The sequence below is a fragment of the Eublepharis macularius genome, chromosome 12, assembly GCF_028583425.1.
Source record: "Eublepharis macularius isolate TG4126 chromosome 12, MPM_Emac_v1.0, whole genome shotgun sequence".
NCBI classification, from domain to species: domain Eukaryota; kingdom Metazoa; phylum Chordata; class Lepidosauria; order Squamata; family Eublepharidae; genus Eublepharis; species Eublepharis macularius.
In genome coordinates, this window is record NC_072801.1 from 33,297,472 (window position 1) to 33,317,411 (window position 19,940).

A 19,940-nucleotide genomic window follows, 5' to 3' on the forward strand; every position below is an offset into this window, starting at 1 on the left:
CATTCACGATGGAAAGAATATGGAAGGCAAGCAACCAGTAGATATGGCTGATACTCATGTTTGCATGTTGCTGGAATGAATGAAGTTGGTGGGAGTCAGCTCTGCCTAGCTTGCATGGTGCTTGAGTTGTGGCAAGAGAAGAACTGGCAGATGCAGTAAGACGGCTCTGGGGGGAAAGAAAGAATGCACCCATCCCCTTCCTGAGCCGCTAAGGATCAGATAAGGCCTAATGAAGTTTTTCCCTTGGTTTCTTATGGCCCTTCCTTGCTGGTTCAGCTCTGCTTTCCCACTTCCCCCACATCAAAACAGCATTTTCTGTCAAAGGGCGTTGAATTACACAAATCTTTCAAGCTTTGGCACAAAAGGGGGCCTTTAGAAAGCTTGACAATACTAGCTCATTACTCTTTGAGAAAACAATCGTTTCAATTGTCATTTTATTTATTTATTTATTTGTCATTTATTGTCCACCTTTTCTCACTGAGTCTCAAGGTGGATTACACAGTGTGAGATTAGTACAGTCAGTTTCAAGGACATTTCCATAAGCAATGCCATGGAGTAAATAAACCCAGTTTACAAAGACATAGCATTAGTAAGAATCCATACAGAGTTGAAAAAATGTTGAAACGGAACATGGCCTGAGATTAGAGCACATGTTGAAGACAACAGGTAGTATGTAAGGCAACACAGTGGTGAAGTCTATGGTCCTTAACTCATTAGCAAAGCATCGGAGAGCCCCTCCCTACAGTACAAAAGCCTTTTTGAATAATTTGGTTTTGCATTGTTTGCAGAAAGCTAGGAGAGTGGGGTCTCTCCTAGCTTTCATAATAGCTTGTTGTAGCTTTCATAGTAACAACATTAAAAGCTACAACAATTTTCATAATATGGCCTAACTTGCATTATGGGACCCATAAACTTTGGCTGGGTTTACTAACTACCTATTATCTGTGGCCACCACCAGCTCCCTCATCAGTCAGTTTTGTGGAGAGGTAGGGTTTTGAAGCAGGCCACAAATAGCAGATGTCCTTTCTGATGTGGATGAATGTAATGGAACAGGATATTTTAAGTGCCTCTATTAACACTATGCAATTTTATGAGTGATATGCAGCTAAAAGCAAGGTATAAGCACTAACAGATGCACAACATTTCTTGGAACACTGGTACTTGAAACTAGGAGTCCTAAAGATGTGCCTGCAAAAATGTTGCAAGAGAAGAGACATGTTTACTATGGAAGCTTGCTACTAGAAGAATGCATTTGTACTGCATACATAGACACATAATTATATGCTTAAAACAAATGGAAATAATTCTTTTACTAATAGATGTATTTTACACAATAGATGTAGCCACGATACTAACCCAAAGAAAAGGGAAGGAGCAGGTGCAAAAGAAAGTTGAAAGCACCTGTCTCTACATAGTAGAGAGGGAGAAAGAGAAGAGCTCATAGAATTGGCTTAGATATGCAGAGCAATCCAGGACAGTGAATAAAGAGCCCAGATAGTGAAAGTAAGTGACCTTTCGCATACTTAAGAGAGGGAAAGTATTTTGCCCCACAAAGCTTGCAGAAAGCAGTTTTAACCTACGTGATACAAGTAGCTTTGGAAAATATGTTATAAGTGTTAAGTCAGCAAAAGAGGAGAGAAGACTTAAACCATTTAAAAGCCTAATATTTTGATGAACCAAGGGGTATAAAATGTCTTGCACAAGCTTTGTAATCTTGATGAGCCTTGGGTCAAAGGGGGACTTGGGTCCTCTGAATGACCAGGCTTCCTCCCATTTAATTAAATGATTTAAGCAACCTTCTATCCCTAGTCCTGTGTGCTGTTTTATTTGGACTAACGAGAAAAACACAATTTAGGTGTAACATTTCCAAGAAGCATGGTTCTGACCATCTCCAACCCCCCTGTGGAAAGTAAAAGAAATTGCCTCTGTCATAACAAGCCACCTTCCGTCTGTAGAGAAATCAGGGGAGAGGAGAGGATGTTTTGTGCTAGGCATGGGGGGAGGCGTGTTGCCATTGGTAGAGGGGCAGTCACCACTGGCAACTGGATTTGTGGAGTCTTGCCTGTCTTGCATATAAAGTTGGCTTGATGGTTGTAAGATCCTCATTTCTTAGCTGTTGGGATGTTTTCTACTGATTGTACAAAGGAGAACTGTCAGTCACACAATCTTGGCTGACCATGTGGCTTTAGAGAGGGAATGAGAGGTTTAGCTTGGCTGAGAAAAAAATGGGCTTAGGGATTGATAGGAGGTTGTGTGGTGGTTGTCAAGATCTGGTGGAAGAGATGAGGAACCAAACAGGGAGAGGAAGGCCAAGGGCTGGAAAGTCAGATAGGAAGACACCAAAGAGACAGGGGTGGCTGGGGAAAAGTTGGGTGTGAAGGACGTAGGGGTGGAATGAATTCTGGTATGAATCAGTTATGTTTTTCTTTAGTTGAATTGAATTTGGAGGATTTTATACCAACATAGTTGAGAAAGCATGGAAGAACCAAGTGAATCACTTCCAGATGGAGAAACAGCTGAATTGGGCAAGATGTCCTCTCTATTCACTCACCTCTCCATGTTTTTTTACTCCTACAGAGGTGGTGATCAAAGTCCAGGTGTATGAGAATGGCGACTTGTCCCCACTTCCTCAGGCTTCCGTGGAAGTGTATGGGAACCAGACCTCGCTGGCTTCAGGTGCAACAGACCAAGAGGGAGTCAGCATGCTGCCCATCAGCTATCGTCTGGGAACCTGGGTCCTCGTCACAGCCTCCAAGCGTGGCTTCGTCACAAACTCTGTTCCTTGGCGCGTCAGCAAGTTGCCACGTGAGTTGCTGGTCTCCATAAGTTAAGGGTAGGTTGAGAGGGCAGGAGAATAGAGGCACAGCAGGCACTTCAGAGGAGCCGGCAGGCAAAAGAAATGTAACTTTTAATGAGGGTAATTGCTGCTGCTGTAGGGTCATACAAAATTTTGAATAACACACAATGTCAGGGGAGAAGTTAGAGTCTCTTATTTGCTAGCATGATGGAATGGTTGATGGTGGACTGGAAGATCTAGGTTCGAATCCTCGCTTTGCCATGGAAGCTCGCTTGTGCCAGTCACACACACACAGCCTAACCTACTGCGCAGGTTTGTTTTGAGGAGTGAATGGAGAAGGAGAGATTGTTGTAAGAAACGTTGGGTCCCTGGTGGGGGAAAAGTGGGGTATAAATGAAGTAAGTGAAAATAAAATAAACAACTTCAGTTGGTAAAAAAGGAAGACATGCGAGCCTACTGCTGGATAAGCGGGTGGCAGCTGTGGCCCAGAGTGCCTTTTACCAGCTTTGTCTGGTTAGCCAGCTGTGGCCTTTTCCTGGGAAGAAAAGAGGTGGCCCCTGTAGTGTATCCCCAGGTTATATCTAGATTAGATCACTGCAATACACTCTACATTTTATTGTCAATAGCCATAGGTCATCACAAGTGTACAAAACATACATGTCAGCTAAAAACAGTTATATCTAGTGTCATACACTCTACATAGTCCTGCCCATGAGAAGGGTTCAGAAATTCCAGTTGGTGTAGAGCATTGCTGCCAGGATGTTGACTGGAGTGGGTCACAAGGACCATAACAATCCATTCTTGGCCCATCTATACTGGCTCCCAGATTGTTTCCAGGGGCAATTCAATGTACTGATGTTGGCCTTTAAAGCTTGTCACGCTCCTCCATACCCACCCAGGTTGATCACCTCTCGACTCTGTTGTCCACCCCAGTGGGGTCACCCTCTTCCATCGGGGTCCTGCGTTCCCATTGAAGGGCTGCCTTCAAGCCTTCAGGACAGTCATCTGTGCGGGGGTTGGCAAGGCCGGGTGGTCAGCCCCTGAGAGCGCTGCTTCCCTTCCACTTTGGGCCAGCCTCTCCTTTTTTCTTCTCTTTATCACTCCCTCCGCTGCTTCTCTCTCCCGCTCTCCTCCCTTTCTTCTCCTCCCCCCTTCCTGAGCCTGACATCCCTTCCTTTATACCTCCCAGTCCTCACCACTTCCACCCCTGGTTGCCCCACCCTCCTGCCCTTAGTGCGATGCTCACCACCTGTGCTAGCTGCAGCCAGAGCTGCTTGCCTCCTTCCCCTGTCCAGCTGATTCCATTTATGGCCCTTGCTTCCTCGGTTGGACTGGGTCAGGGAGGCTCTGTCTGCGCCTGTGTAGCCTGCATCTTCCTGGGGGTGTGGCTCTGCTTGCCCACTGGCTTGGCTGTCTGCTGGGTCTTCGTGTGGGCGTGACTCTCCCTCTGTGCCATCTCACCTGCTGTGCCTGCCTCAATTTTCATGGGAGACGCCACTTTGTCCATTGCTTCACTTGCCCGTCCTGGCTGTGAACTTCGTCATCTTCTTCCCCTGCACCTTCTTTCCCCACACTCCATTACTGAGGTGCTTGCTGGTCAGGGAATACCAGTGAGCATCAAATGGGGTGGGCACTTCGTCCAGGCAGGGCAGGGGCTCCGCCTCCAGACAAAGCTCTATATCAAATTTGGAGACCCTGCTTTGAGTAGCCGTGCCTTCTGAGGTTAGGCAGGTGGCAAACCAGGAGAGGGCCTTCTTGGTTGTGGCACTAACTCTAGAACTCTCTCCCCAGAGACGATTGTCTGTACCCTTCTGTTGCCGTCTGCAAGTGAGTGAAGACTTTGTTGTTTTGTTTGACATTCCTTCAGTGATCTTTATGCCCAATGTTTAATTGTTTTAAATGGTTTTGTTGCCATTCTCCCAACAGTGTGGGAATGCAACTAAACCATACCTTCAAAAATGGGAGAAAGGCTTTTGTGGTGGGAGAGTGTCCTATATGTGAGCTGGAAGCGAATCCAGCCTCTTTCCATAATGCAGTGCAAATGTACTCAGACTCAAATTACAGAACTCTAATATGGATGAGTGAGAGAGGAGAGTATTTTATGTTAAAGCTCAGCCCCATTTAAAAATGGAAGATTTTTAGGAAGCAAAACATATAGTACAACTATGAAAATAGACTGCCTGGCATCAGAGTATGACTTTGTTCATTTGTGGCACTACATAGCAGAGTATTTTGAAGTGAATTATTTCCAAAATTGTTTGGGGATGGAAACTATTAGATTCCAAGAAAATTGCTGACTCACCTGGCTTGCTCATTATAATTTTACAGGGAGACGCCATTCTCCTCCCTCCTCTCTTCTTGCTGGGGTCTTTTTCTCTTTCCCCATGCCCAGTCAACCAGTCTCCCTGTTTTTTCTCATCCCTGGCTGCCAACACAGTTGCAGGTTTTCCCATCTGCTATGACCAGCTCTCCCGGCGTCTCTACTCTCTGGATGAATCTCTCTCTTTTTAATTTTTAAAAAAATGTCTTTGCATGGGCTGGTGGTTTTATTGTAGGTCACTTTATAATATCTACACATGTGCAGGAATCTCTGCCTATATGTTTGCTGTTTTTTTAAGAAAATGTTTTCAAACCTCAACTGCGGGTGCCGGCTTGTGAATTTTTTGATCCGTAACAAGAATGCTGTCCACCACTGTTAGAGATGGTGAACCTCAGATTTGTTTAATGTCAAATGAATGTATCTTTTTTTATTGTCTAAACCTGGTGAATATATACGCAATGGACAGAATTAAAAGTATCACACTCTAACAAGATGCTTGTCTCGGACAGTAAAAAAATCGATTTTACTCTGAACTTCCTACCTTTAAAGCCAAAAATGAACTCTCAGAGGTCTGACTACTAAGTGGTTTAATCAGTTTGAGAGAAAGGGTTGTATAGGGTGATCTCTGTGCTCCAGAATCAAGGGTGCTTCAAAGGAGGGGGGGTTCAACTAGATTATTACTTTCCGAAAGGGGTCGGCTGGGCCGATGAAGGGACATCTTTCAACCCACATAGATATCAGTTCTTAGTTGCTTCAAAAATGTTGCCCAACATAAAGAAAATAATATGGCCGCCGAGGGGAGAATTCCTGGCAGAAGCTGGGTTCAGGTAGCCAGCTCAAGGTTGACTCGGCCTTCCATCCCTTCCGAGGTCGGTAAAATGAGCACCCAGGTTTCTGGGGGTAAAATGTAGATGACTGGGGAAGGCAGTGGCAAACCACCCTGTAACAAAAATTCTGCCAAGAAAACGCCGTGATGCAATTCCCCCCATGGGTCAGTAATGACTTGGTGCTTGCACAGGGGACTACCTTTACCTTTAATGAGGGGCAAGAATTCCTACACACCATTGCATGCGCTGACACACAGAGCAGCGCTAATAATAAGATCACATCATTGACTTATACCGAGGATCAGAACCAAAAGTCCTAGTTGGCATATTAAAGCTGTCAGTAATTTCTGCCTGCAAGCAAGTAACCAATGGATAGAGAGAAAACACACATCAAGCTTGGGGGAGAGTTTGTATGTGTGTGTACACTTTGGGGGGAACAGGGAAAATGAACAGGCTTCTGAGTTCGATAGTGATCTTGGGCAGGGGGGAGCGTAGCTTTTTTAAAATCCATTTTATGGAAAGAGAAACTGAGGCTGAGAGCCTGTTTGCCCTTCATATTATTTATATTATTTATGTTAATAGAAGACTGAGCAATAAAAAAACTGCTTTGACCAAACTGTATTTTAATATATATGTATTTAGAATTATCCATTGCATCTGAGCTAAAAAAAAACCCCAATAATTTCTCAAGTTGATAGGCCAAAAAATAAAATATAAGATCTGTCTGGGATTTTAAAAAAATCAGCTGCCCTTTCACCCTGCTACTTCCACATACACCCCACTCTCATTTGGGGCCTTGTTTTTCTGAGGAAGCCTGCTGTCTTGCTACCATCACAAGTTGCCAATTTGTCATCAGCGTTTTCATCCCTGTAAAAAGAGTACCAGACTGGAAGTATAACTCCTTAATGTAGAAGACACACACATGCACAAACCCTGGACATGAATGGAGCTAGTTGTGTTTCAGCAAGGAAAAGCACTTAGCACATGTCCAGCAGTGCTGTTTTTATTCTGTGGACTATTGTTAAGAGTTCTCATGTTCTAGTGTGGAGCTCTCAAACTGAAGACAGATTGGAAGGCTGAGATTTGGCTGCAGTTGTAGTCCGGCTGCCATCGTGGGGAGGGAGGGGAGGGGTGGGAGTGGGCAGGCCATGACAGAAGCACCTGGCAGAACCATCTGTCTATCGCTCCACCATTTCCTCAATCTCAGCCAGTTGTCTTTCTTTAGAGAAAGCGTTTCTTGCCCTGGGCTTTGGCTTCTCCAGGATATGGTTGGGAAAACATTTGGTGAGTCTGAGGGATTGAAGTACTAAAAATAGGAGGTTTGAAATTCCACCTTCTGGAAATCTAAAGAAGTGGAAGATTATGCTTCTGGGATTCCAGCTTACTTGTCTCAGTTTTGTTCCTGCAACTATACTAAAACATCCAAAAACACAAGCCATGTCATATCTTTTATTAAAGCCCCCCAAAAGAGTACAAAACAGTGTGTAGACTTTTGAGTTCTGTAGAACAACAGATATTAAAAGGGGGTGGGTGAGTAGAAAAACAAGATGCTTCCGGCCCTGATCTGAAATTCCTATTAGCATCCTGTGTAGAATGCTGGGGCCAAGAGATATGATGGCGCATGGTGGGTGGAGGTGGTATCAGGCTGCTCCATTTCTTTCTGGAAATGAGAAGGGAGAACAGCAGCTTCCAGCTGAAAATATAAAAAATAAGGAATTGATCATACGCCTCTCTTCTTTCAAGTGGAACACGCACCCCTTAAGATGCTGATGAGAGCAGTAGTTATATTGACAATGGAAGCAATTATCTTGTCAATAGTGGAGATTAATGTGAAATGATGCCTCATGAAAAGGGTTGATGGAAGCCAAATGGGCAGTATTATATCTAACTGAAGGGGTATGTGGAGAAACCCCATACCTGGGAAACAGCAATTAAGGCAGATTCCTGAAGAATCTGCTTAAAATCTGCTTCCCCCCCCCTCTTTTTTTAATTCTGTAGCATCTGGCCTGATGAAGAGTTCTGGGGAACTCAAAAGCTTGTACACCATTATGGATCATTGGGTTAGTCCTACTAAAGATATTATGTGAATGGTGTTTTTGGCTTTTAGTTTTGGACCAACAGGGCTGCAAGCAGCTTATCTACTAAAGCTTTGAGGACTCTGTAACCACCAATAATGAAACAGCTAGCCACAGTTGTACTTGGTGGTGGAAAGTGGTGATCTAGAAGAGAGGGGGAGTGTGTGTGTGATGCCGTGGCCCGTATCTGATTGCTTAAGCAATTAGTAATGTTTGGCCTGGTGCAGATGCAACAGCTCCTGATTGCTAAGCCATGGCTAAGAGATCAGAATCTCTTCAGGCACACTCTCTCCATCTCAATCACTCCTCCTGTCTCTTGCTTCAGTGCTCCCCTTTTCCCAACTCTGTCTATCGCAGACCGATGTCTGTTAAAGGTATTGATTGAAGGTAAAGCAGGCTTGACCATTTGCTTTTGTTTCCAAATATTCATTTGGAAAGTTTATTGTCTCAGCAAATGTTGTCCTTGTTTCTTTCTTGGGAGAGAGAGAGATGGATGCTTGCCTAGAAAAATCTTTGAACAAATTAAGCTTACAGTATACAGTTTTGATACATATATTTCTATGGGAAATTTCTTCTAGGCTGAGAGAAGTACTCACCTCATACCATCAAGTGACAAATTGGAAGGTTTTAGTATAGTCATGAGGATGTCACAAAATTGAGCCCATATAAGATAGTCACACCCAAATTACCCCTGAATGTCTCAGACTTGGGTTGCATGAAACCCTAATTATTCTGAAAGTGCTTTCATGAGAATCACAGAAATTGTATTTTGTTTTTTAGATTTAATATAGGTAAGATAAGAGATGACATATAAACTTATTTCTGATATCTTTGACATATACAAGGGTTTTCTGTATCATTGGGAACTTTTTATATATGATAATTTCAAGAGTGATAAGACTGGTTTTAAATAAAAGTTTTAAAAGACTACATTGAGTAATTATTCGCTGGGATACAAGGTTTTCAGTTGATACCAGGAATAATGCAGACTTCTGATTTGTATCCAGTCAGAAGGCTGTTAGCCTGTAAGAGAGGTTGTGGGAGAGAACAGCCATTTCAATACAGCCCTGTGGTTTAGTGGTTAGATAGTTGCTTTGAAATAGACAAAGAGACTCATCATTTTCCCATGTCTGTTTTGAAGGGAATGCACCCCCCCACAGGTGAGATAACATGCTGTAATGTATTCGTGTTAAGCATTACATCTGCATGTAGCATTAATGCTGTCACTAAGCGTAGTTGGCCAGAGAGAGGTCCTTCTCCATGGTGGTATCCTGTTTCTGTTCAAACAGCATCCAGTTAGGAACTAGTTAAAAATCCTGTTTTGTTGACCTGGATCTTCCATGTGAATTTGTCAGTTGAATTCTGCAGCTGTTTTAAATTATTGCTGATTGAGCATTCCTGTATTTTACTTTTTGATTAAATTGTTTGTTTCTGTTTTGTGAAATACTATTTTTTTAAATAACGTTGTAAGCTGCCTTGAGAACCTTGGTTGTGAAGTAGAACTATTTTGAATAAATAAAACGCAGAGACTTGTGATGAAATTGCTACGTTGGGACAAGAAAATTGCAGATATGAATTATCCATTGTATCATTAACATTTCACACCATGGTTTACTGGTAAATCAGAATCAGAAATAGTGGGTTTTTCTTGCTACGGGTTAATAGGATTTCTGAGTTAACAAACCACTGATTTGTTGCTGAAAGAAGCTTTAAACTTTGGCTTGCCTGTTGTGTCCTTAAAAGCTCAAACTATGGCTTGGATGCTAAACTAGGGTTACCTCTAATAATGGCAGTTTTCACATGTCTTACCTGCCGCTGGAACATCGCCCAAAACACGCGGAAGACAGCGTCTTCTCGTGTGAAATCGTGCCAGGAAGACGCTGTCATCCAGGAGTTTTGCACAAAATCACGTCTTCCTGGCATGATTTCGCGCAAGAAGATGCTGTCTTCCAGGTGTTTTCCACGATGTTCCGGCGGCAGGTAAGATGTGTGAAAACGGCCGATGTCTGGATTGATCCACTGTAAGAGACCACAGCCTGACCAAATTTTTCTCCCCACTTCCATTTCAGAAGCACATACCCCCGACTTCTAGAGTTCTATTTCAAAGGCAGGTTCACCCTCCAATATAATAAAATATTCACTTCTAGGTAAAAAGGGCTTCAAGTAACTAGGATTTTTCTCTCCTCCCTCCCCCCCCCCATTTCTGAGCAGTCTATGCCTCTGTCAGCCTCTACCTGCTTCCAGAGCGGCCTGCAACACTCATCCTGTATGACGATGTGGTGCAAATCCTTCTCAGCTCTCCAGGTAAGTCCCACAGCCCACTTCCCAGGGAATGGAGGACTTGTGGCTGGTGCCCAAGAGTCAGCTACAAAGTTAGAGTGCTGTGAGCACTCTGGGCATGTGAGCTACATGCAGTCATTCATGCCTTTGCCTTCCCCCCGCCCCCTCAGATTGTATGTGCAGACACACCTGCACCCACACACACCAGAACACTCCTCTGGCCAGAGAGGCTAGTGTGGAGGCCAGTCTGGTTCCTGCAAATGCTACACTTCTGTGTGGACCTCTTGGGAATGGTGCAGGGAAGATGGTTGTTTGCACAAAGATGCACCTTACTGATTTGAAAGTGGCAGTTGAGAAAGATGCCCTCAGGATAGCACAGAATTATTGAATCAGAGGAGGCTGGATAGGCCAATGTCCACTCCTGAGTCTTTTCTCAAGTTTGTAAGCAAAGGTGCTACAAGAGTCAAGAGGGCAGAAATGGTGTACTGGGCTCTCAAGTGGTGCATGTGAAAACTAGGAGGGCCTGTCCCCCCTCCCCATGTATTTGGCTTTGAACTGTCTCTAGGGGCTGATTGCCACTGGCCTCCATTCTAGTGGTTTAATTGGTAGGCGTTGGAGGTACTGTTCCGATGGGCCAAATGAAACAAATTTGCCCCATTTTGCTCATTTCCAATTAGTTTCTGCTAGCTTGGAGGACACACAAGAGCCCTCCCTTTCCTCACTAGTTTTTTCTTGTGAGCCTTGCCTCTAGCTCTTACGGGCTTTGAGCCTCTCTATGTATTCTGAACTGAAGACCACCTTCTACCTTTGTGTGTGCACACACAAGGTTGTGCAGGATTCCAGAAGTCCAGATATCACACAGGTTTAACCCGTTAAAGCTGGTAAAAGGGTTAAAATGAGAGGGGTTTGTTTTGAGGGACAAATTCTGTTACCGGGTGAACATACAGCAAGCAGTTGCCTGCAGTTGCTGAATCATTTGGGTATGTTTAGCCTGGAGAGGAGATGACTGAGAGGTGATACGATAGCTATCTTCAAGTATTTAAAGGACTGGCACATAAAGGATGGAGCAGAGTTGTTTTCTGTTGCCCCAGAGGGTTGGACCAGAACCAGTGGGTTAAAATTAAATCAAAAGAGGTTTTGGCTAAATATTAGGAAGAACTTCCTGACGACTAGAGTAGTAACTCAGTGCAAGAGGCTTCCTTGGGAGGTGGTAAGTGCTCCTTTGGAGGTTTTTAAGCAGAGACTAGATGGCCATCTGTCAGCAATGCTGATTCTATGACTAAGTATGAACTTAGGCAGATTGTGAGCGGGAGGGCAGGAGGGGATGAGCCAATGCTCAGCTCTTGTGGTCCTTTATTATGTGTCCAGGGTAATGCCAATTACCACTTTGAGGTCAGGAAGGAATTTTCCTGCATGCCAGATTGCTGGAAGTTTTTTGTCTTCCTTTGGGCATTGAGCAGGGGTCACTGAGGGAGTGGGGGGGTAGCTGTAAGTTTCCTGCATTGTGCATTATGCAGTGGGTTTGGAGTAAATGATCCTTAGGGTCCCTTCAGCTCTGTGATTCTATGATTTGCAGAAAACCATGTGCGCATGCTCAGAATATGCTTTCCTATATTTCTGTGTCACATCTTTGGGGCTTATATCAAACCACTGATGGGTTGAGCTGGCCCTGTGGTCTTGTCTTGGTCCTGCCAAGAAGTGAGATGGTTTATTATTGCAGGAGCGAAGAACCAGCCATGGGCGCAGTTTCCACGCAAATCTGCCCGCTTGCCCCGCAACTCGACATACAGCCAGCTCTCAGCCTCTCTGACTGCTGCCAGCAGCGGGCCAGACATGAGGGGTTTCCCGTCCTTTATTGGGATGGAAAGCAACGGCAGTGGTAAGAGGCTATGGGTTGGGATCAGCGTATGGGTGGAGTTCAGAGCAGGTGTAGATTGGGGGACCAGAGCTGGGCCTGGCATTGTGCAAAGTAGAAGTAGCGTCACCTTGTTAATTATCTAGTTGCCATTGTTGCTATTTGATGTTCATAGGGGAGAGAATGCCATTTGGAGGTTTTGCCTTGGGCACTAAGTAGAGTTGCCAACAGGCCTGGTGAAAAAACATCCTGTCTTTTAAATAGATGTTTAATGTATGAAAATGAGCAGCTGACACTTATCATGGCATGGATGTAAGTAACATCACAACCTATTAAGCCTCAGTTAAAGGGAAAGGATGCTTTTCTCCAGGCTAGCTGGCAACCGTGGTGCCAAAATGGCAGGCGCTATCTCCAGAGGCAGGGTGTTCTCATTCTAATTCCTTGTTTCCCTGCAGCCAACAATCCCTGGCTAGAGCTGGTGCCCATTGTTGCTGTCAGTGTCCACCTCTTCACTGGCAATGGAACAGAAGTCCAGCTGTCAGGCCCTGTCCAGCTATCTATTCCACTCCCGCCTGATTCAGGTGCTGCAGCAGTCCCCAGTGTGCCAGCCTGGCGCTTTGACCTCAAGAGTGGTGAGTCCTGCATTTTTCTTTGCATTGTATCGCATATTTATAATTGGACAAGGCAGGGGTGTAGGTGGGAGTGCTCAACGTTGACTTCTGGGCAAACGAGGGTCTTTGGGTGGAGGCACTTTGCAAGCACCACCACCTCTGCTTGTGGATCCAAACACTGCGTGGTCTCATTAAGCTGCCTAAGAGGTTATCGAGGACCCCTGTGATATAGTGGTTAGATTGTCAGACTAGGATCTGGGAGACCCAGGTTCGAATCCCTGCTCTACCATGGCAGCTTGGTGGGTTACCTTGGGCCAGTCATACACACTCGGCTTAATCTACCTCCGAGGCTGTTGTGAGGATAAAACAGAGGAGAATAGCGTAAGCTGTTTTGGGTCCCCGTTGGGGTATAAACAAAGTAAATAAATGATTAGAACTGATGTTGTATGTGGGGGAACTGGAATCATGTATTTTCTTTTAATGGAAGCCTGATACAGAGGGACTTGTGTTCCTAGGAAAAGTTCTTGATAATGGTGAAAGCATTTTGAGTTAATTTCTGGTCCTGTTCTTGATGCTCCCCTCTCCTCCCATCAGCCGTTCCAATTTAGAGACTGCCTGTCAAACACCCCCTCCAGCAACCTAGTTAAAAGAGATGGGGATGTTACTATTATTATTAGCATGTATTTATTTTTAAGATCTCTTCAGTGTTGAATAAAAACTCCCATTTGCCTACACTGCTTGTTCCCATCTGCACGTGCATAAAGGGAATACTCTGTCAGAGCCTCTGTTACTGTCCATACTGGGATGGATAGGCTAGATAGAGAGCCCTCAGTCTGTGTGTCAACTTTGGTGTGAGGGGTGCATAATGGAGGGGTGGGGAATGTTCTGGGGGCCAAAATGAGCTTTAGGCCTCCTCTTGAGTTTCTCCTGCATAACAAACCTGGCCAGGAGCTCTCTGATCTGCAGCTGCTTTTTAAGCAGTGTGTTTTCTCTTTCTGTTTTTCTGGTGCTCTGAATAAAAATAAGGAGAACCTGGTTTGATCAGATCCAGGGTCCTTCTAGTCCAGCATCCTCTTTCCCTCAATGGCCAAAGAGGATTGTGTGGATTGTTCTGAGGAAAAGACTGTTTGGGTGTCACTTTTGGCAGAGGGTTTGTCTAGACAGGCCTTTCTGATCATGTCCATTTCAACCATTTTCTTAGGTTTGTGGGTTCGAAATGGGACTGGTCTCATTCGCAAGGAAGGGAACCAGCCTTACTGGACATTCTCTTCTCCACAACTGGGCTACTGGGCAGCTGCTACGCTGTCCCCATCAGCAGGTAAGATCACCATCGGCAAAAGCTGAGGAATCGTCAGAAAAGTCCTTTGAGTTAGTTAAGGAACAAATTCTCCACATCTCAGCAAGAATTGTTGGGAGTCTGGTATCCCAAGAATCCTGACTACTTAAGAAATGAGTGCTTCTCAATATGCGGGGCGTACTTTCTCTGTGAGGATCTAATCAAACAAGAGATCTTGGAGAGATCTGCAGTGGCAACTGTCTCCCCCTCTTAAACTGTGCAGGGGTAAAAGAGCTAACCTCCCACCCTGAGTTCTGGTCCAAAATGGAGTCCTATGCTGGGAAGATCCAGTTACAACACCCCTAGCATCTCTTCAGTATATGGCCTGAATAAAAATCTGAACTGCTGTGGGCAGCATATTAGGAAAAACTGGACACCATTTTTTAAAAAAAAAATGGGCAAAAACCAGCTGGAAAGCCAGAGAAGAATCGAGGGATAGGACACTGAGGAATCTCCCTCTGGTCCAAGCTTACCTCCTCTAGTTCCTTTTAGCTTTTCGGGCCTTGAGTTTTTGAACGCTCATGAACACACACAAATCTGCTTTATACTAAATCAGACCCTTGGTCCGTCAAGATCAGTATTGTCTACTCTGATTGGCAGTGGCTCCTTAGAAGTCTTTCACATCACCTACTAACTGGTCCTTTCAGCTGGAGATGCTAGGGATTGAACTTGGGACCTTCTGCATGCAAAGCAGATGCTCTTACCACTGACCTGTGGCCCCTCCCCATCTCCTCATTTTTTTTTAAAGAACTGCTCTCAACATTCTGAGGACTAAGATCATGCTTAGTTCTTATCAGTCTTCATTGCAGGAGCAAGAGGAATATCTTTTTTTTAAAATGTATAATTTACTACATCCTTGGGGAACCCTCCATGTCTCCCATTGGGCCCCCTTCCCTGCTTTGTGATAGGCAATTTACCAAGAGATTTGTCATTAGAAGCCCAAGGACAATGAAGCAGCACTCACACTCTTGCTCCCTCCCCAATCTCCACCTGTAGGATCCTGTAAGTTCTCAGGATCTTGAATGGACTGATTCTCCTACCTACCTCCTCTCAGACTTTTCCCCTTCAGCCCACTTTCATAATCCTGTGTCTTGCTCAGTCCTCACCAGATTAATGTTTTGGTGTCTGTATATTTTGGTTAACTTACTGTATGCTTTCTGCCTGTTTGAATATCCCTCGAATATGTAGAAATCCCAGCGTTGTCTATGAGTGGCCTGGTTTTGGTAATAGGTCTCAGATTAGGGAGAAGTGTTTTTGGAGAGAAGCAAAATGAACGTGGGGAATAAAATCCTCCTTGCTGAAATATGAGTGCTTCCACATCAAGGATATCTCACATTTCAGCTACCCCATTGGTGCTGGGGATTTTTTCTTCATGTTTTCAGGTATCCTCTTTGCACAAACTGTTAACAGCCTGTTCTTTTCCACAGAAAAATCTGCTTTATTTTAAACTCATAAAAAACCCAGTGTTTCCTGGACAGGGTGCTATCTATGAGCCAAGCTACAAGTGACGAATGACACTTGAACGGCAAGTGAACAGACTCACGTGTATTCCCCCCCTGTTCACTTGCGTTCCATTTGCGAGCGCAAGTGGAGCACAGGTGAACAGGGAGGAATACACGTGAGTCTGTTCACTTGCCGTTCAAGTGTCATTTGTCACTTGTAGCTTGGCCTCAAGTTTTCTGTGAAAGGAAAACCACAGCTAAAAATGGAGAGAAAATGGATTGCCCTGGCTGTCTGGAATCTCTGTTGCGAGGGCGATTTCACTCAAAATTGTATCGGCAACCTAGACTATGGCAGAAAATCACTCTGGCGTGGAAGCAGCATTGTTTGCAAAAATTTGAATTTATATGTGATCCCCTCCCCATCCTTCACTCTTTTGTGGTTTTAATAAAAGCAAACAGCATGCAAAATATTTAGTGGTTTAATGAACTTTACATTGCCTTAATACTTCACTTTTTTAAGGCACAATCATAAACATTTTAACAGCCCTCTTATAAGTAAATTTGAAAGTTTTGGAATAGAATTAAAAAAATAGTCAGATTTCAGATTTGCAAAAGATTGGAAGAGAATTGTCCTGCTAGGTTGGTCCACAAGTCCGTTCTCACCTTTTTGCCATCATAAGCCATCCAGATTCATTTATTTACTTATCGATTGCCCACTTTTCTTGCTAAGAACGGCAGCCCAATACTGAAGGCCACTGAGTTGGGGGCGTCTCGCCATCGGTGTAATCATGATGCTGTTAGTCCATCTCCTATGGATATTCCATGGGGGAAATGACGCACAGCCCCCTGCCAAGCACAGGCAGACATGCACAGGGGGTAGAGCGTTGGACTAGGATCTGGGCAACCCAGAGTCAAATCCCTGCTCTGCCATGGGCACTTTCTGTCTCAGCCTAACCTACCTCCCAGGGCTGTTGTGAGTAGAGGAGAATGAGAAAGGCGAGGTATAAATGAAGTAAAAAAATAAAAAATAAAATATTAAGCTTGCCAGAGTCCATAGCAACCCTGGCAGTATCTGCCAGTCAGACAATGGCAGCCAATGACACCCTTATGAGTGGAGCACACAGGCTCAGCAAATGACTGCCTGCTGAACTGGCCACTGCCCCCCCAATCCCCCCCCCATGGAGAGCCAGCAGACAGGGAGGGAAGACCTTGCAACAGCAAACCCCAACAGAGGTACATGGCCCGAGAGGCCCCTTCCCCAGCCCATATGTGATGCCCATCCCTTCCCTGGCAAGGGTCTGGCTGGCAGCAAAGGTGTTACCCTCATGCAAACATCTCCACTCTGAGCCACAGGCACCCTTCCCCCAGAAAAGTAAAAGAGAAAAAAAAGATATAGGCCAAGTGCAAACCCGCAGTCCCTTGACTGCAGTGCCAGAATGGTTAGTTCCAAAGAGAGATGACAGCAAGCAGTAGAGACCCCGCTGCAACCCTGACATCACTATGCACCACATGGGGCCAGGCAGGGAATATGGCACAGACAGACACAGGCCAATAGAAAGCCACTGGGATAGCACGGCTGTGGCTTCTGGTTCCATCCCCACATGGGGAGAAGGGAGAGGCAGGCAAAAGCCCTGAGGCTGACTGTTCACCCTTGCAAATGGCAAAAGGGAGACCTGGAGAGCCATCTCTTTGGCTGTGGGCTTGCCCCATTGCATGATATGAGCTATGGCGTTGGAAGGGGCTGGTTCAGGCCACCTCCACATCAACTTGTTGTGGAAGCCAGGATTGTGGGGGCCGCACACAGCCCCAGGTAAAGGGAACAGAGGAGGTGGGTGTAGACACTGGACAGCCATGCTGGAGCAGCCTGATTCCCAGTCCTTGCTTACCTGTCTATACATGGTTGCCGCGTTGAGTTCTGGCAGGGGTTTATGTAGGGCGGGGGGGGTGTCAGAAATTGGGTGCTGGAGAGGGGGTTTGGTTGTGGCTAGGGGGGAGGTGATTGGCTGTGGTTATAGTTGGCATCCTGTGCTCCACCGAGGCCTCTGGGAGGGGCCATGCCGGGGGGGGGGCAGGGGTGCTTGGCCTTTTCTGTTGAATGGTTGCCTATGGGCTACACCATCTTTTTTGACGGCATAACTTTCTGCTGCTGCTGGAGGGCATTCCCAGGCTGGAGCCACTTAAGGAGCCAACTAACATCAGCCAGGTGCTAAGTCCATCCCTTCCAGCGCTGGCACAAGGCCTGATACTTGTGTCCCACTGGCAGGCGCCTGCTGTGGAGCTGCAGTGGTGACCGGGACTGGCATGGCAGCGCCAGGGCACTACACCAGAGCAACTCCTACTTACACCAGCATATCTCGGGGGATATGCTGGCATAGTAGTTTGTCAACTCCCTGAGGACTCCCCCCCCCCACTTTAGGACACTGCATTCAAGGTGCATTGCACAATTTAAAAATCAATGCAATAAAATAATACATACAAGCAACATGTTAAAACTGGATTGCAAAATTAAGAAAAAATGCAAAAATGGCAGTATAATGCATACAACAAACAGTACAATAAAACAAGAGTTGCAAAATTGGAGGCCAGTGCCATAAAACAGTGTAATCCATTTAAAAATGTAATGAAAAATTCCAAAGATATTCAATCGTTAAAACCATAGCCCTTTTAATAAAAATGCCCTCTCCAAATAATTCCATTTTACATATTCTGTGAAACGATCATGTGGGAGCCTTCCTGACCTCCTCTGGCAGAGGATTCCAAAAGGAAGGAGCCACCGCAGAGAATGCTCCAGTACAGGCAGCTGTGAATCCTACCCATTTGCAGGAGGGACGCATTGCTCAGATGAGTGAAGCTGTCACAGCAGAGCAGTTTGGAAAAGGCGGTTCTGCAGATATGTGGGCCCAAGGCCATAAAGGGCTTTGTAGGTAAGAATCAGGACCTTGAACTAGTACCTGGTAACGTTAATCAATGGAGCGACTGCAGAATAGGTGATTGTCTGGGGCAGAGGCTATAGGCTCCAGGGGAGGGAAATGGTGATTGTCCATAAGATGGTAAGAGCTGCCTTCTTTGCAGGGCTGGCCAGTGGAGCAGCAGGCATGAAGGACCTTGTCACTTACCACACTCTCATTCTGCTGACTATCCTTGGTGCCCTGGCATTGCTGGTCCTCATTCTTCTCTGCCTCCTTATTTACTATTGCAGGTGAGTGCTGCTCCCCCAGATCTGTCTTCCCCCATTCCATCTCTTGAACATCTTTCTATTTCTCCCTCATTGCCTTTGCAAAAGCTTCATTTTGTTTACAGTCCATTTTTTTACAATCCACATTGTGGTTCGCCCACATGTTCTTCAGTGGAATGATCACAGAGTGGTCTTGGATTTGGGAGACTTGGCTTCGGGGCTCAGCTATGTCACAGACTCCATTTTAACCAGCATTTGCACCATTCAGAAGGGAGCAGTGGAAGCCGAACTGGGGATGACGGGACATGAATTGCACCGTACAAATGTCAGCGTTCTTCCAAATGCTCAGCTGTAGCAGGGGCTCTGCATGAGGAAAGGCAGCTGAGCAAAAGATTGCAGGGATCATCCCTGGAATTTGACAGCTGTTGCAAGCATTTTTAAACCAGCCATTGCCAAATGTGGTTGATTAGTAACGGATCTGTTCCTGTCCCCTCCTCTCCCAGTGCCTCTTCTCTTTTGCCCTCTGCCACACCTCAGTGGGCATTTCTGTGTAATCAAGAGGACAGAACCCTTAAGCATGCTCAGAGTGCCTTCACCACTCTGGGAAGCAGCCATGCACTCAGCCATGGATGGGTGGCAGCGTGTCTGAAGTCAGAAGCTCTTCCTTCCAGGAATACTTTAGCACAGTAGCTTTTATGATTTGAAAATTAAAGGTGACCCCATGACTAATGGCAGGGCTCAAGCACAGTTTGCTTGCATCCCAAGAAAGGGTTTATTTCCCTCAGTTGTAAGTTTCCTGAACAGAATATTGTGTGGGATTTAATACTGTGGAGGCAGTATCCTTGCTCTCTTCCTTCACAGAATCATAGTATCAGAAAAGGCTACCCAGACCAGCTAGATCAACCTCACTGTGTGGTCCACCCAGTCCAGGCTCCCGAGTGCCACCAAGAACAGGTCTGCTCAATTCATGGAAGCAAGGCACACTGAGTAACACAGACGATTCCTTCCCAAACACAGAACACAGTGATCAGTCAGAGAAGGTTGGCCAGTCATTCAGCCATAACTGTTGTCCCCAAAATCCTGTATCCCTGGTGCTCCAGAAGACGAGGCAAACAGGAAAAATAATAGTTCACAAGAAGTGAGAGGATGATGGACCAGCAGGCATCTAAATAGACCACACATCCTGGGCTGTCAACTAATGTTTTGATAGGGGCCATGCTAT

The 19,940-nt window shown here is 45.4% G+C and overlaps 1 protein-coding gene across 1 annotated transcript in view; it reads left to right on the top strand.

The window, feature by feature from the left end:
* FAM171A2 (family with sequence similarity 171 member A2) overlaps nucleotides 1–19,940 on the top strand; it is a 36,700-nt gene that overhangs the window by 10,677 nt on the left and 6,083 nt on the right. Inside the window, exons 2-7 of the mRNA XM_054995631.1 lie at nucleotides 2,578–2,805; nucleotides 10,231–10,323; nucleotides 12,020–12,178; nucleotides 12,610–12,786; nucleotides 13,967–14,083; nucleotides 18,616–18,742. Of these exons, the coding sequence (XP_054851606.1) occupies nucleotides 2,578–2,805; nucleotides 10,231–10,323; nucleotides 12,020–12,178; nucleotides 12,610–12,786; nucleotides 13,967–14,083; nucleotides 18,616–18,742 (901 nt within the window). The remainder of the gene's footprint in view (nucleotides 1–2,577; nucleotides 2,806–10,230; nucleotides 10,324–12,019; nucleotides 12,179–12,609; nucleotides 12,787–13,966; nucleotides 14,084–18,615; nucleotides 18,743–19,940) is intronic.